This window comes from Dysidea avara, chromosome 7 (assembly GCF_963678975.1).
Source record: "Dysidea avara chromosome 7, odDysAvar1.4, whole genome shotgun sequence".
NCBI classification, from domain to species: Eukaryota; Metazoa; Porifera; class Demospongiae; order Dictyoceratida; family Dysideidae; genus Dysidea; species Dysidea avara.
The window spans coordinates 1,949,819-1,965,033 of NC_089278.1; the positions used below are offsets into that span (position 1 = coordinate 1,949,819).

The 15,215-nt window shown below is 39.4% G+C and overlaps 4 protein-coding genes across 5 annotated transcripts; 2 read left to right on the forward strand and 2 right to left on the reverse strand.

Moving 5' to 3' along the window:
- Positions 1-36: 36 nt before the first annotated feature.
- On the forward strand, positions 37-1,432 carry LOC136259627 (nucleoside diphosphate kinase homolog 7-like). Its single transcript, XM_066053110.1, has one exon. The coding sequence runs from the start codon at positions 55-57 to the stop codon at positions 1,177-1,179; it is 1,125 nt and encodes a 374-aa protein (XP_065909182.1). The 5' UTR covers positions 37-54; the 3' UTR covers positions 1,180-1,432.
- On the reverse strand, positions 1,288-2,025 carry LOC136259634 (transmembrane protein 243-like). The gene is made up of 4 exons (XM_066053117.1): positions 1,923-2,025; positions 1,702-1,827; positions 1,485-1,643; positions 1,288-1,431 (listed from the first exon to the last, which is right to left on the reverse strand). Exons 2-4 carry the CDS (start codon positions 1,786-1,788, stop codon positions 1,291-1,293), a joined length of 387 nt encoding a protein of 128 aa, XP_065909189.1. The 5' UTR covers positions 1,789-1,827; positions 1,923-2,025; the 3' UTR covers positions 1,288-1,290.
- Positions 1,911-12,699, forward strand: LOC136259626 (succinate--CoA ligase [GDP-forming] subunit beta, mitochondrial-like). Its single transcript, XM_066053109.1, has 9 exons — positions 1,911-2,053; positions 2,099-2,243; positions 2,298-2,397; positions 2,978-3,068; positions 8,903-9,242; positions 9,475-9,636; positions 10,130-10,272; positions 12,337-12,457; positions 12,503-12,699. Exons 1-9 carry the CDS (start codon positions 2,000-2,002, stop codon positions 12,610-12,612), a joined length of 1,266 nt encoding a protein of 421 aa, XP_065909181.1. The 5' UTR covers positions 1,911-1,999; the 3' UTR covers positions 12,613-12,699.
- On the reverse strand, positions 12,632-15,172 carry LOC136259623 (dol-P-Man:Man(7)GlcNAc(2)-PP-Dol alpha-1,6-mannosyltransferase-like). 2 transcript variants are annotated; one of them, XM_066053105.1, is made up of 9 exons: positions 14,946-15,171; positions 14,764-14,896; positions 14,544-14,717; positions 14,297-14,491; positions 14,142-14,245; positions 13,733-13,959; positions 13,500-13,684; positions 13,372-13,450; positions 12,632-12,905 (listed from the first exon to the last, which is right to left on the reverse strand). In XM_066053105.1, the coding sequence occupies exons 1-9, from the start codon at positions 15,090-15,092 to the stop codon at positions 12,680-12,682; spliced, it is 1,470 nt and encodes a 489-aa protein (XP_065909177.1). In that variant the 5' UTR covers positions 15,093-15,171; the 3' UTR covers positions 12,632-12,679. The 2 variants fall into 2 exon arrangements, with proteins under 2 accessions (XP_065909177.1, XP_065909178.1); XM_066053106.1 differs by having other exon boundaries at positions 12,854-13,291; positions 13,358-13,450; positions 14,946-15,172.
- Positions 15,173-15,215: the final 43 nt, after the last annotated feature.

The window sequence follows — 15,215 nt, forward strand, 5'->3', positions numbered from 1 at the left end:
TGCAACGATCACGTGATTGTTATTACCATAGTTACCGTAAATATTTTAAGCGCCATGGACTTGGAAGAGAGGTACGCGTTCTTGGCCGAATATTATGATCCCAACGCTTGTCTAATCCGTAAATATCAATTGTTGTTCTATGGCAAGGATGAAACTTGTGAGATGTATGACATAAAGAACAAGAAGTTGTTCTTGAGGAGGTCAAAAGTACCTGGACTGCGAATGAAGGACCTCTTCCTCGGTTCCATCGTCTCCGTTCATTCCCGACAGCTTACTATTAAAGATTTCGGTGACGAATTTACCAGACGAAAGCTTCGTGCTAAAACTGAGAAAACATTTGCTATGATCAAGCCGGATTGTATTGGGAAGATGGGTGAAATTCTAGAGGTGATCTGTCAAGAAGACTTTATCATTTGTAGTGCTAAAATGTTGCGACTAACTCGCAAACAAGCTGAGCAGTTCTACATAGAGCATATTGACAAGCCATTCTTTGGTAACCTGATGAATCTGATAACCGAAGGACCGATGGTGGCACTGGAGATGAAGGGGGAGGATGCTGTACGAGGTTGGAGGAGGTTACTTGGACCAACTGATTCTGCCCAGGCCAGAAGAGATGCCCCTTACTCAATTAGAGCAAAATTTGGAGCCAACGTGACAAGAAATGCTTGTCACGGCTCAGACTCGCTAGAATCTGCCAACAGGGAAATAGATTTCTTCTTTGGTAGCACAAAATATCCAAATACAGCCAAACTACAGGGTACAACACTAGGTCTCATCAAGCCACATGCAGTACTCAGTGGAATAGCTGGACCAATTATCACTGATATTCTCTCTAGTGGTTTAAACATCACAGCACTTCAGCTGCACTACGTTGACCGAGCAAATGCTGCTGAGTTTTACGAGGTGTACAAGGGTGTTGTGGCAGAATATACTGACATGGTTACACAGTTATCCTCAGGTCCTTGTATTGCCCTGGAGATACATGGTGACCAGGACGCACACGGAAAATTCAGAAAGTTGTGTGGACCAGCTGATCCTGAACTAGCTAAATATTTGAGACCAGACACGTTGCGTGCCAAATATGGGAAGGACAAAATAGAAAATGCTCTTCATTGCACTGACCTAGCTGATGACTGCATCTTAGAAGTAGAGTACTTCTTTAAAATCCTGGACAGTTGATTTGTCTACTAGCAACACACACACAACCATAGGATTGTAACAACAAATGTTTATCATTTCAATTGAACAGATTGACACAAAAACTGCAGTTATAAAAAAAAAAAAAAATCTTTACTCAGTAGGAACACCGTGATATCCAACCTGCAAAAAATACAGGTTGGCACATATACACAATAAAATTAATACAATGCCATTAAAAATTAAAAGTTTTCGGAATTTTGGGTCCAATTCACCACGACGATACCAGTATACCTGCAGTATTGCAGTCTATTAAATTAGTATCAAAACAACACAACACCTCTTACCACAAAAGCTTGTGATGCTAACAGTGCAGCAATTATCAAACACAAGATAATGTCAACTGCGTAAATACAAAAGTGTGGGTCATACTTGTGGCCATAAACACGTTTGCATTTCTTTCCATCCAGTAAAAATCCAGCAATAAAAGCCATTAGCACCGTTTCCTAGAATTTTGTAACAACACCAAGGCTTACAACAAAACGGTTAATGAAGCATGCTTACCAGAAACAGGACTACGTTACCAATTATTAAGGCCAAATCTATAAACCTATCCCTCGGTCTTGTCTCACCAAACAATGGTTGATCCATAGCGAAGTGATCTAGGATCTATGCTCCAATTAATGCACACTAGACACGAATAACAAACAATACTTAAACAAGCAGGATTGTTCCTAACACATGTAGTATTACACACGACATATTGTAACAATAAATTGTCTTACATTTTCACGTAGATCTTAAACCCATTGATTCGTAGTATCCGACGCTGTGATATCCGGAGTTGGCTCAGGGAACACTAATGTCTTCGATGATAGGAAGACTGTTTTGTAAGCACCAGCAAGTGTTAAGACAGGTCCGTGCAACACGATATTGTTCTGTTGACTGGTGTGTGCTATAGGCTACAACATGTATTGTACCGGTGAGACATCTCAACTTGCACGAGTACCAGAGCAAGGCATTGATGGCTGATCATGGTATTGATGTGCAGAAGTTCTACGTGACTAATTCCTCCTCTGAAGTTGACCCACTAGTCAAGAAACTAAGTCAGATACAGCTATATAGTTACCATACTTCACTGTATGGTTTGTATATTACAGATTGTGAAGAGATTGTGATTAAGGCACAGATCTTAGCAGGAGGTAGGGGTAAAGGAGAGTTTACTAGTGGTCTTACGGGAGGTGTGCAGGTCACTAAAAGGTGATACCATAGTCTGGTGGCGCCCGCCCCTTCGCATAAAGTAAGGGTCTGGTACACTTAGTATCACCGAGTTGTTCTGGAGGAATTTAATTTGAATGTAATGACGTAACGAAAATGGTCTTAACGGAAGTGGCTCACCCTAAACTGTGGCAGTGATATTTAACTTTCTTTGCCTTTACACAGGCAAAAGTGGATTGGTCTACTTTTATAGAATACACATGTCTCCCTACCTAGGAAATCAGAGCGTAACCTGGGTTTTTTGTGTATCAAACAAGGCGAAAAGTCCTTCCCGAAATAACACTTTCTTCTCGGTGTTCTTTATTAGCTAACTCCTTCTGTTTCTTTCAGTACTGTTAGGGCATTTGATTCATTCTTTTGACGTAACATAAACAAAAATGCGCTGATTAAACGTGGAGTGTTCTGATTGGTTGCACCACTTTTTGGTAATCCAGTACCAACTCCACTATACTAAGCATACCAGACCCTTACTCTATGTGAAGGGGGCGGGCGCCGCCAGACTAGTGATACCATGTATATGGTGCTATCGTGGTGTGTCTTATTACTGTCATGTGTTAATTAGACTGGACACTGCGTCAGATGTTGTCTCCAAGATGATTGGGTACAACCTCAAAACTAAACAGACACCAGCTGATGGTGTGACAGTCAATAAGGTATGGGACCTGTCCATGTGAATGACCATGTGAAGTTGATGGGGACATTGTCATGTAATCAGGTTATGTGGGGGAATTATACTATTTTGTCCAGGCTATGTATATATATATAGACCTTATGCAATGTTGCATGTGCTCCGCATAACATTCGTCATTTGTAGTGGCAAGTGTCTTGGTATAAATTGTTGTGTAAAAGGCAATGGGCTGCATTTTTACACATTTCCTGCTGATAGCTGCATGGATAGCCAAACAGAAAAGACCGGTCACTCTCCAAGTCTTTCTTAGTATGTAGCACAGCTGCACTCAACACTATACAATTCTCTCATTTCTCTGTATGCTTCTCATTACTTAACTACTTTCTCATGCGTGTAGAGGAGAAAAGTGATGATCAAATTCACCATGACTACCAGCTTTGTAAAATCCAGCAGAGCTAAATGACAAAGGCAGTTGAAGAAGTACAAGTTTTCAAAGTATGAAAATCAAAAGGTCGAGAGCAGCATAGTCACAATCAGACAAGAAGAATGTGAGGGAAGCCGAATCATAGAATGAAACTGAACAGATATCTAATGGAAATTCTATGAGTGTTTCGAATGAAGAGGTGAGTGAATATCTACCTGAAAGTGAGCAAGTTATTATAAATGAAGAAGCCCGGAACATGAGAGAACATCAGGTTGAAAATGAGCAAGTTACAAATGAAGAGTGCCATCAATGATAATCAAACTATGAATACAGCTGAGATGTTGGATGTCGTTGAAGCAGATGTAGTCAGGCAATGGAAGGCAGAAAATAAAGAATGCCAAATATCGATGGTAGACAAGGAATGTCAAACATAATACATTACTGCCCATCAGCTGCAGACATGTATTACCATTCAATCAACAGGACAACTAAAAAGTGAATATTATACAGGAGTGACAAATTTACCACCCTACTTTTATTGTTAGAGTTTTTGCTGCCAGGGATGAAATCAAGTGAGAGGAGCTTAACCCATGGTGTTAATGAAAGTACACTAAATCTTGACTTGGCGTATTAATTCAATATTTCACAATTTTGAGAAGAATGATTTAGTGTATGGAACTAACTCCTCTGATTCAATGGCCATGTCGAGAGGAAACTGCCAATTGCATTGAAATTTCTTCAACAAATGTGTGTGCATAAGATCTATATCGACCAGCCATCTGATTTGAAAGCTCAATTGTCAAACATGGAGCTTCTGGAACAACACAATATCATTAAAATTCTAATTTGCATTAAGTATATCATCTACCGTAAGTGCATTCAATTTCGAGGGTTTAAATTTTCATGGTCGTGAAAGGCACGATAATTTCAAGGGTTTAAATTTTTGTGGTTGCACATGAAGCATGGTGTCTTCTGAAAGTGATTTGGTGATTCGTGGATATCGTATTTATCGATTGATTTGGGTGGCCAGCTATGGAGAAACATTTGAAATGGGCAATATTTTGGTCCGTTTGCTGTCACTGTTGTAAGGGATGGTGAAATAATCAGCCATGTGCCAAAGTTAATATCAGCTGCTTGTTCGCTGTTTTTACAACATGGTGGCTCTATTAAGTGCAAAGTCACAGGTAGCCGGCAGTACTCAAGAGATCTTCCTCAAGGTAGGCTAGAGATCCCTTGCACTTTATCATTTGAAGGTGACGAAAAGTATATTGAGAAGGTTAAGAAGCTTGTGAAGTTGTCTGATCTGGAAACAAAAAAGCTAAGCCAGTGACAATGCCAGTAGCTGCAGATACCAGCACAGTTGATGACAAGGTGGCTACTGTTATAGTTGATGAATTGGAAGAGGTTGAGGATACGGATGAAAGCACAAAACTTTATAAGAGGAGAAAACTTGATGACTCTGCAGTGGTAGGTGTGTGTCTAACAATTCAGAAAAAAATGTCAGACAAGGCAGTGTTGCTAAGCGGTGAACTTGATGACAAAATTATTAGTGCTGCCCAAAAGCTTCTCTTCAAGTTTCCATCATTAATGGGTTACGTACATTGGAGTTTGGGTAGACAAACACCTATTTGCAAATATTCCATTGTCGCTCAAACCATTGGATTGCAGTGAGCACTGTAAGTTGTCATCCCGGTGAGGAAAAGTGTATGACTCACTGTATAATGATATTGGTTTCGCCACCAAGAATAAGCTGGAGAAGACCTTTCCACTACTAAATTGCAGAAGCAACAAGGAGTGGTCTGTTTGCAATAGCATTTGCTACTAACTTAGCACATGGAAAGACTGTTTAATGTTTGACCAAAGCAAGATGCGCCATCTCCTTTGTGCATGTTTTGAAGCATCGGAAATTACTGTCTTCATCAGATTGTAAATTCATTAATGTAAATTTCAGACCAAAACAGATTGTAAATTGAAACTTAATCAAAATAAACACATGTACAGACATAGCTTCATTGTGCTCATACAAAAGTCCACTTCCATCATGCCCTTTTCCAACTGTTGGCAGATCTGCGTACCATACCATTCTCTCTCAAGAAATCCTTGGCAGATTTGTTACTGACAAGTATAATGGCTGCAGACGATCAGTACAGTTATTGGGTATAGTGACATAGAGAATATTGTTATCCTCTAGCAGCTTTAAGACCTGAGCTGTACATTGTTCTTTGATTACATCAAAGAGGACCATCACAGTGTGGTCAATTCTAAGACCAAACAATTCCCTTTCCTTTTTAACATAAGGGATTATAATATTCTCAATGTGGGCAATTATTGTCTCACTGGCCTATGTGGATAATGTACCAGTCGGTAGGAAATGAAATGCCTCTCGGATGGCACTTGGTTGTGGTGCCTTTGTAAATGAGCTGTATTGGCAGAAACTTTCCAGATGATGTACATGTAAAAAAGCAGTTATCTGCCTTTTTTGATCAACTGTGGCAATCTTTACCTTGTTTGCATTGTCCACTGACTTGAGGGAACAATCTTAGCGACAGTATGATCCTAGTTAATGACCAAACTCGGAGGGACATTTTCTATCTCTACAACTGCACATACATTGCCAAGAAAGTGTTCAAAATTATCTGGCAAAACCTTGCATTTGCTGTTCGCTTTTCTTTTAGTGTACCAGTAGCACACTCATGGCCCACTCTTTGCTCAATTTCATAGCTGGCTTCTTCCTGGTATGCTTCATCACTACTCCAGTCTCTACCCCAATGACAACACTTGTCCTTATAGCTGTTCCTTGTGACCTCATGTTGCCGATCATTTGCTGCAATTGCATGTCTAACTTTGCTCCTAGTAGGGGGGCTTTCCCCCCTTTTTAATCAGCAAAGAATCAACTGTTACAGCCTTGGCCTCCTTTTGTAGTCTGCTCATTTCACGGTTATAGTAATTGCGCCATTCTCTTGCAGTACTCTCTTTGAGATTCTTCTTGAATTTCCTTACAGCACTTGCTACTCCATGCTTACTAGCATATTTACCAATGATTGTCTTTTCGATATCCACAATTATCTAGTATTCTCCCTTTTCCCTTTGTTCTGACATGAAGCACCACTAACTTCTTTGTACTCTTCGTTAACAATGGATGGCGATCCTTGCGATGCTACAGTAGGCTTTGTGCCTTCTTTAGCAGCACGCAAAGAGGGAAGCAGTGACATCTTCACAAACACATGGAAGTCCTAATAGAAGCGGATATAGTCAAATACATAACAAAACATTTAATAAAAGGATTGATATTTTTGTGGTTGCATAGGCCCTTGAAATCCACAATAATTTGAACCCTTCGGAAATTGCTACACGTACGGTATTGCACACAAATCTGCAAGGAAATAGTAAGATGATGATGTAGTATCTTGACCTTGCAATTTTATGACACGTTCAACATGCATATGCTCACATGACCAGTCAATCTCACATCTACTCAGCTGCTTCCTTCCTTTGGTAAATGGTGGAGTCATAAGGAAATCCAAGACTATCCTGAATGGTGAACTCCCTATCAGCTGATATAAGATCACCAGGGTGAGCAGTATCCCACAATGCTCTGTAATATATTTGTCCAAACTCAACCCCAGGCTTTAGAAATGAATGAATGATGTGGTCCTATAACATGTACTGTGTTGATTTAAACTATTCTGGGCATTACCAGTCTCCTTTGAGCACCTCCTTTAGTTGGGAACACTCAAGATGATGCCACTCAATGGAACAGTCAGGATAATTGCAACCAATCATTGGACTATCTTCCTCTGGTTTTTTCCAGTAGCACCACAATTCCTCATTGTTGGTACTGCCATCATCTTGTGGAGTGGAATTAGTAGCTGTATCAGTGTTGGGTAGTGGCATCTTTGGTCTACCATACAGCCTGTTTAGTAGGTCTTCTTCATGATGCAAAAGATAATGTTTGCTGGAAAAGAGTCATTCTACATTGATTCTATGGGGTTCCCATACAACAAAGTTGTCATATTGTACATCACAGATGTTCAGCTGTACTACTGTCTGGAGTATAGCCCCTGGAGCAGTAAGGGAATTTGATCTCCAATGTTCCATTTCCATGACAATCACATGATATGATCCCATCTGGTGATGCACCCATGATAAACAACTCATAATCACTGATTTCAAAGTTACTGTGCTGAGGTGAAATACCAATTGAATACTGGAACCTTGCATCAGATTCAAGCAACTGTGAAGGTTGTGTCACATTTGTATATGGCTGTAGCTTTAAACTATGATGCGGTGACTTGGCTAGCTTGAACTCTTTCCTGTCATTCTTGATATTATCTTTAATTTCCTTTAAGTCAGTTTTGCAATGCCAGAAGAAACGGTCTCTCTAGGTCAGACTTCCAAACCACGTTTCTGCCATATTTAGATAATAGCTCGTGATAAGGTTGATCTATATATTTTGCATTGTATGATGTAAATAGGCAGGTTGGTAACTCCCTCAAACAACTCTAAGGCACGATGCAGTTGACAGAATGGAAGGCTGTTTTTGGTGGGTCCATCATTTATTGCTAAGCTCTGCCGATCTGGAAACATCTTCTTTGAACATTTTAGTTTAACAAACTGGAACATGCAAAATGTGGTCTACAGAAAACAAGTAGATAAACTCAAACACGTTAGGTGTATACCGCCTCAAGCCACTGGCATCGTTGGGATGTGATAGTTGTTTCTTGTTGCATTCATATTCTAGTCTGTAAAGTAATGCAGTAATGTGTGAGCATGCTTTACTAGCACCTGCATGGGTGCAGTATGCACACACTATTTCTCCATCATTCTTGTATTCCTACCCATGGTCTTAGAGGTGGACTACTCATGCTATGTTTAACCTGTTACTCTAACTATTCATTTATTCACACATCTACATTACCTTTGCTGTCATCAACAGTATGTTATCTGTTCCAGCTATGAAATGTGCATACCCTACTGTGGTTTTTGGCTGCTTTTAGTGCTTCCTTTGTACAAGGACTTGGGAAGTTCAGCAAACACACATATCTGTAAATTCGACACTAGGCTAGACATTCCTTTTGGTTGACCACTAGCTGTAAATACAGATCTGTATGCATCCCTAACATCCTTCATCTTCTCTTTGTAATGTACTTGCTCAATTCTTCCATTTCTTCATCCATCCTGCTGAAACACTAGCTTCTTAATCTCATCTTTCTTTCCTTGACACTCGCATTGATACTTTGTCACTACAAATGGTGCACATGATCTGTATGTACGTATAGGTGTGCCCCATTGCATTAGGTCTACACTATTATTATAATTTGGACATTAGAAAATTAACAGTAATAGCTGAATGTAGTTGGTGTTTAACAAACATCCTTAGACCTTTTACAGCAATTGTTTTGATTACCTAGGTGATGTTGTTTTTGATCACCTAGGTGATGTTAGCTGAAGCATTAGACATCTCGAGGGAGACTTATTTGGCTATTCTGATGGACCGTGCTTACGATGGACCAGTAATCATTGCTAGTCCTGAAGGAGGTGTAGACATTGAGGAAGTGGCAGAAAAAGCACCAGAAAAAGTGTTTAAGATACCAGTTGACATTTACGAAGGAATCACAGATGAAATAGCTCAGAAAGTTGCTGAGTGTCTTGAGTTCAAAGGCAGCTTAGTACAAGCTGCAGCCGATCAGGTCAAGGCACTGTACCAAATGTTTTGTGCGGTGGATGCTACTCAAGTTGAAATCAATCCATTTGTAGAAACACCAGATGGCAGAGGTATTCATGTTTCTGTATATTAACGATGTATAGAGTAAAACCTCTCTTATCTGAAGTAAGTATACTGCAGACAAATTCTCCCTAACAAGGACAAGGATTTGATCCCTGGAAGAGAGAAATAAGTGACAAAATTTGGTCCCAAAATGTCTGTTGTGTTTTCATTGTATTAGATTAGTTTTGTGCATGCACGTGTGTTTACAGTTTAAATTGTTCTCCTATTTACTTTTCACAGTGGTGTGCATTGATGCTAAGATAGGATTTGATGATAATGCCAAGTTTAGACAACAAAAAATCTTTGATCAAGAGGATGATTCAGAATCTGACCCTCGTGAAATACAGGCCACCAAATACAACCTGAGTTACATTGGCATGGATGGGAACATTGGCTGTATGGGTAAGACTAGACATGTTGTATAAAAGTGTCTATTATGAGCTAGATTAAATGTTCACTTTAATTTGCAAGTTATCAATAGTTGGATCAGCTTACCAGAAGAGATAGTTTCGTCAAACACTGTTGGACTGTTCAAGGCCAAATTAGATAAGTGCTGGGAAACAGGATATAGATATGAATGAAAGCTTTTAGCCTAACACTATATTTTACTGTTTCTTGTACTGCGTATCCATGAATTAATACTAATACTAACCGGTCACCAGGCCATGATTGTTTTATTAGAGTATCTTAGTTTCAGGTTTCACTGGCTTGACCTACACGTTTATTACAATGTAATATTGATTCTATAATCTACATTAAAAGAATCCTGGCTTTTCCCATGTATTTAGAATATGGATGTAGCATTGCAGTGGGCCAGAAATATGATTTCCTTGCTATTAGAGCACTTTAAAGTCATGTCTTTGTATAAATGTTACCACATGTTTATCCTTGGTAGTGAATGGGGCTGGCCTGGCTATGGCTACAATGGATATTATTAAACTGAACAAAGGTAGTCCAGCTAATTTTCTTGATGTTGGAGGAGGAGTAACAGAGAAACAAGTATTCCATGCCTTCAAGATCTTGACAGAAGACTCTAACGTAAGCTAGTATAGCATGGCCTGACCTGACTTCACTTGTAATTGAACTAGATGAATTAAAAATTGGAAATTTTAAAATGGGAATAGGGATCGCTGAAAAAAGCCACAAAACAAGAAGGGATCGCTGGGGTGGTAATGTAAACCACAAATCCCTATTTTGACTCTGTCATAAATCTTTAGTTACATGCTCTGTCATTTTGAAGTGAGTAGGGATTTGTGGTTTACATTACCACCGACAGAGAGTCAAAATAGGGATTTGTGGTTTACATTACCACCCCAGCGATCCCTTCTTGTTTTGTGGCTTTTTTCAGCGATCCCTATTCCCATTTTAAAATTTCCAATTTTTAATTCATCTAGTTTGTGTACTTTTTAATTAATCCAGTAATGGATTATGTGATTTTTTTTTATTGATAATGAAGACTGTTGTGAATAGTGTAACTTTGCATTCTGCATAGTAACACTGTCAACATTTCAGTACACACATGAAACTGATCAAATTGCAATGTGTATACAGACTGAGAGTCTCCTATTATGAGCTACAATTTGCATTACTGGTGCCTTTAATAGCTGTCAAATTCAGTGCAAGGATTGTAGTTATACACTTGACTGCATTATTAGAGTATTTAAGTGACTGCTCTATTAGAGTATTTAATCTGGATAACCCGCCCATGTACAATAATCACGGAGCGAAAAAGCCACCTTGCAACAAAGCCATCAGCCCAGATTAAGCTCCCCGGCCTATTCTGAGTTTAATAAAGACGGATTCTATTAGCCACAAGTAGCGCACACCAAAAAACTTAACTCTGAGCGTGATCTTGTATGGCTTCTTGAGCGTAATGGCGTTTTGGCAAGAAGAAACGGTTCGGTTTGGGCTGTTTCCATCCGAAAACGAAATCAAAAAATAGGTCATGGACACGCACAATGATCCATTCAGCAAGCCGTGCTACTTTTTATCCCAGGATTCTCCTTGTAAACTTCGCTATGCCTGTGAAAGAATAATATACTGCTGCTCTAGATCAAGGCAGGTATACCTGGAGACATGATTCAGTTTTACAGGTCCTTGTTCATGGGCTCCAACAGCATTTACCTGAAACATTCAAACTTTACGCTGACCTTCCTGGTTATCTAGCTAGTTCCAGCCCCCCTAGTACCATCCCAACCAATCTTTCCTCCACCCTCAGCAGGCCTGACTTGGTATTGGTTTCTAATGATTCCATTTGTTTGTTCGAATTGACAGTACCAACTAATACCCAGCAACATCTTCTTGCTGCTAGAGCTAGAAAGGAAGATCGATATAGCTCCTTGCAATATGACCTCCAGCTTTCTGGGTTAACTGTCAATCTTGTTCCAATTGAAATTGGTTGTTTAGGCCACTTTTTGCCAGAAACAATTGCTCAAATGGCTACTGCTTGTGAAGTGCCAAAGAAAACCATAAGATCCTTGTTTGAGCAGGCAGCTCGCATTGCTGTGTCCTGTTCTTACAGAATTTTTAATTCTAGAGCCTCCCCGGGCTGGGATCTTTTAGACCACCTTAGGTAAACTTTAAGTATTACATATATGTAGATATAGTTTTTTTTTTTTTTTTTTTGTGTATTGTAATTTAATTTACCTTTAGTTAATGTAAGTCTTGCCAGGGCTCCTGTACTGATCCATCAGCACATGGTACCCCTGTGTCTAGGCCCCTGTATGCTTGTAATGTATATTTTGTCTTAATCATTAAGACGTTTATTCTCTCTGAATAATAAGAATAATATGAACAAACTGGCAAATTTCAGTGTTGTCTGAAATACACATACTGTTTCCTTTTCACTTGATACTTACTAGTGGACCTATACTCATTGCAAAGAACCACCAGAGGGTTGTTTTGAGTTAAAGGATGCTTTTCAAGGTGGTTTTTAGGTGTGCGTTCTATTAGGGTTTTTGCAAAAAAAACATGGGCGATCCCTATTATGAACCCACTATCGTGGTTCATGATACTGGCAGTGTTGCATAATTTTAAACATCTGTATGGAATATATAGTCTGGCCATACTAGACTAAGGAGGTTTATCACTACACACATACAGGTGAAGGCTATACTAGTGAACATCTTTGGAGGTATAGTAAACTGTGCCACTATTGCACGAGGAATCACGTCAGCTGGTAAAGAAATCAAGTTGACCCTTCCACTAGTTGTTAGACTAGAAGGTACACAGCATGTTGACTTGTGTGCTAGCTACTACCATACTACAGGTACCAACGTTGATGAAGCTAGGAAGATACTTAGTAACAGTGAACTAGACATCATAGCTGCTGATGACTTGGGTGAGGCAGCTCAGAAAGCTGTTGCTAGTATATCATAAGCAGTGTACTAGCTGTATATTTAGTGGAAAATAAAATTTCTAATATTACTATGTACAAAATTAATATTTAATACTGACATGATACTATTCTCTGTTGGAGCACATGTATCTTTTCTTCTACTATGAACTCTAGTAGAACCCAGTTTTGCCAGTTCAACTTTATCTTGGAGAAACCCTGCACCTTTGCTAATGTCTTGTGAGTGTTCTGAAACTGTTTATATTTTGAAGTTGGTATCAGGAGGAATGTAAATGTTCGTAGTTGTTGTACATTAAGCTCCTCTTCTTTGGAGTAACTACAAGGAGGGATAGAATAATTCAGATAAGTCTGTAAACCAATTAAAGTATATATTCAAATTTTCTACTCATACAATACACCTATTATAGTATTGAGCTGAATCCTCAAAAACATTTAATAATTCATGGATGCAATTACACATGATCTTGAAATTTGGCTCATTTGTAGTACTGCTTGATCCGCTAAAAATATTTTGAAATCTTTTTGTTCAAATGTTTGACATAATATTTACGGCCAATCAAAGTTTTTACAATACATTTTCTATGGGGAAGCCATATAAGTATACAGCCCTTTCCCGAACTTGTAATGGAGCCAAACCGTACATGTCTGTTGTTGACACCTTTGCTGTTACCAATAATCATCTGGTTGGCTGAAATGTTAACTCTGTTGAAAAAAAATCCACTTTTAATTTTTAGCTGTTTTTCAGGATTCAGCTCAACGTGAACATACTAGAGTGAAAATACCTCCAATGAGGTCTCAACTCCCCATATCGCGATACTCCAGTCTGAGCAGCCTCCACACTAATATGAACTGTGATGTTACCTTTAACAACATTTGTAAATCAACCCAACATTGTACATCAACTTCTAACAATTTTCACTCATGCTGTGGTCCATGGTGCTGTTAATCATACTGTGCAACGTGGAGAAGGCTTCACCTCCAGGATAGTTGTAACGAGATATTCGTAACTGACATGCTGTGAAGCCACTGCTGAGTAATAAACCAGCCATTACAGATAGTGATACAGTAGCAGGTAACTTGTGGTAATTATGCCATCTAATGTTAGCACACACTAATGTAAACACATAGAGTATGGTGACTTACATCCTAGTGAGGCCTACAGCAGCTGCCACATTCAATATTGGAATAGTGTAAATAATGAAGCGTAATTCTTTGTGCGGCAGAAACGAATAAGCAAGAATAAATCCAAATGTAGGCCACACCACAGAGTGTACCCTCCTATCCCAGTACACTCCAAAAGGGACCAGTAATACAGAGAATGTCATTGCTCTGGGAAGAGCTGAATAAAAATACCAAAAAAATGGTTCTGTCTATGATTCAGTCAAGGAACAGTATTTTCATTGTCAATACCATAAGCTATTACACATACAATAAACAGTCAAGCCAGTTGTGTTAAAATATAATGGAGACAGGTTGTTTACTTGAAAATAATGAAATTACCCCTGTTCCCCGACCAGCAGAAAAATTAAAACCACCTAAAATATTAGGATACACCCCACTGGGAGCTCTTGTTTTCGACTGTGTTGTACCAGAACACTTCACCTTCTGGCCATAACCATCTCTTCCAGTAGTGTGAGTCTACTAGCACTGTTAAACCTGGTATAAGCAGCTTATCATGGTAATATAATACCAGTGGTGGCTACTCACCTAAACTAACTATACCAGCCGGTATTCCATATTTTAAAACTGTTCCAATGGTAATCTTTCTTCGTAGTAATTCTTGAAATACTAATAGGCCAAACAAGATGGCCAATTCTGACCTGAAAATGATTGTAGCCATAGCAGCCAACCAAATGAATGTCACTGTATTCCGACCCAACCAACTACTATAAGCTAGCAACACTAGAGAGACACGACTGATACTTTAAGTGACTCCAATAGTATCACAACTTACCAAGTATCAGTGCAAATGTGTTTGGTAGAGGACGTGAGGCATAGAACAAGAAGTGGAACTGTGTACTGGTCAGTAGTAATACACACACTGCTACATCTCTTCCAAATTGGGTATACAGTCGACTGCAAAACTGTATTAGCGACACACACACAAACAGACCCAATACAGCTCTAACTGTGGAAAATAACTCTATTACAAGTCATGTGATGTACACACCCACCAATAAACTGGGAGAACATTTTCGTTTGACCACACGCGTGGGATACCCACGTGAGCGGACGAGCCAGTGCAAACACAATCCATGGTCCGATAAAGCTTCTAGGGACTACCCCAGGAAACTCCAAATGATCATACTATCATTACTACATCATGTACCATACAATAGTTGCTGTAGGTGCTCACTTCTTCGAGGTTTTCTTCATGATAGAGCAGATCGTGTGTTGCCTGTAAGTTAAAGCTCTCCTCTACCTTAGTGTAGGGACAGATAACGATGTACGACAAGCACAAGAACACAACAGCACATGATAGGACATGGAAACCCGACCACATCTTGCTAGCCAATACCGGGTGCGCTTTTGTTGGAGGTCAGATGGTTGAAACGGAGACGACACGGAAGGAATCCAGCCTTCCTTTTTTACGGTATGTGTTCACGTGACCGATTTGTGAGTGCTC

Excerpts from the sequence above, each read along its gene's own strand:
- LOC136259623 (XM_066053105.1), bottom strand. The coding sequence starts at position 15,092 with ATGTGGTCGGGTTTCCATGTCCTATCATGTGCTGTTGTGTTCTTGTGC. Across the intron at positions 13,451-13,499 it reads CCACAGCATGAGTGAAAATT|GTAACATCACAGTTCATATT; the intron begins GTTAGAAGTTGA and ends ATGTTGTTAAAG. Across the intron at positions 12,906-13,371 it reads GAGTTGAGACCTCATTGGAG|TTACTCCAAAGAAGAGGAGC; the intron begins GTATTTTCACTC and ends CCCTCCTTGTAG.
- LOC136259626 (XM_066053109.1), top strand. The coding sequence starts at position 2,000 with ATGTCTTCGATGATAGGAAGACTGTTTTGTAAGCACCAGCAAGTGTTA. Across the intron at positions 3,069-8,902 it reads ATGGTGTGACAGTCAATAAG|GTGATGTTAGCTGAAGCATT; the intron begins GTATGGGACCTG and ends TTGATCACCTAG. Across the intron at positions 9,243-9,474 it reads AGAAACACCAGATGGCAGAG|TGGTGTGCATTGATGCTAAG; the intron begins GTATTCATGTTT and ends TACTTTTCACAG.
- LOC136259627 (XM_066053110.1), top strand. The coding sequence starts at position 55 with ATGGACTTGGAAGAGAGGTACGCGTTCTTGGCCGAATATTATGATCCC.
- LOC136259634 (XM_066053117.1), bottom strand. The coding sequence starts at position 1,788 with ATGGATCAACCATTGTTTGGTGAGACAAGACCGAGGGATAGGTTTATA. Across the intron at positions 1,644-1,701 it reads GTAACGTAGTCCTGTTTCTG|GAAACGGTGCTAATGGCTTT; the intron begins GTAAGCATGCTT and ends ACAAAATTCTAG. Across the intron at positions 1,432-1,484 it reads TAGCATCACAAGCTTTTGTG|GTATACTGGTATCGTCGTGG; the intron begins GTAAGAGGTGTT and ends GCAATACTGCAG.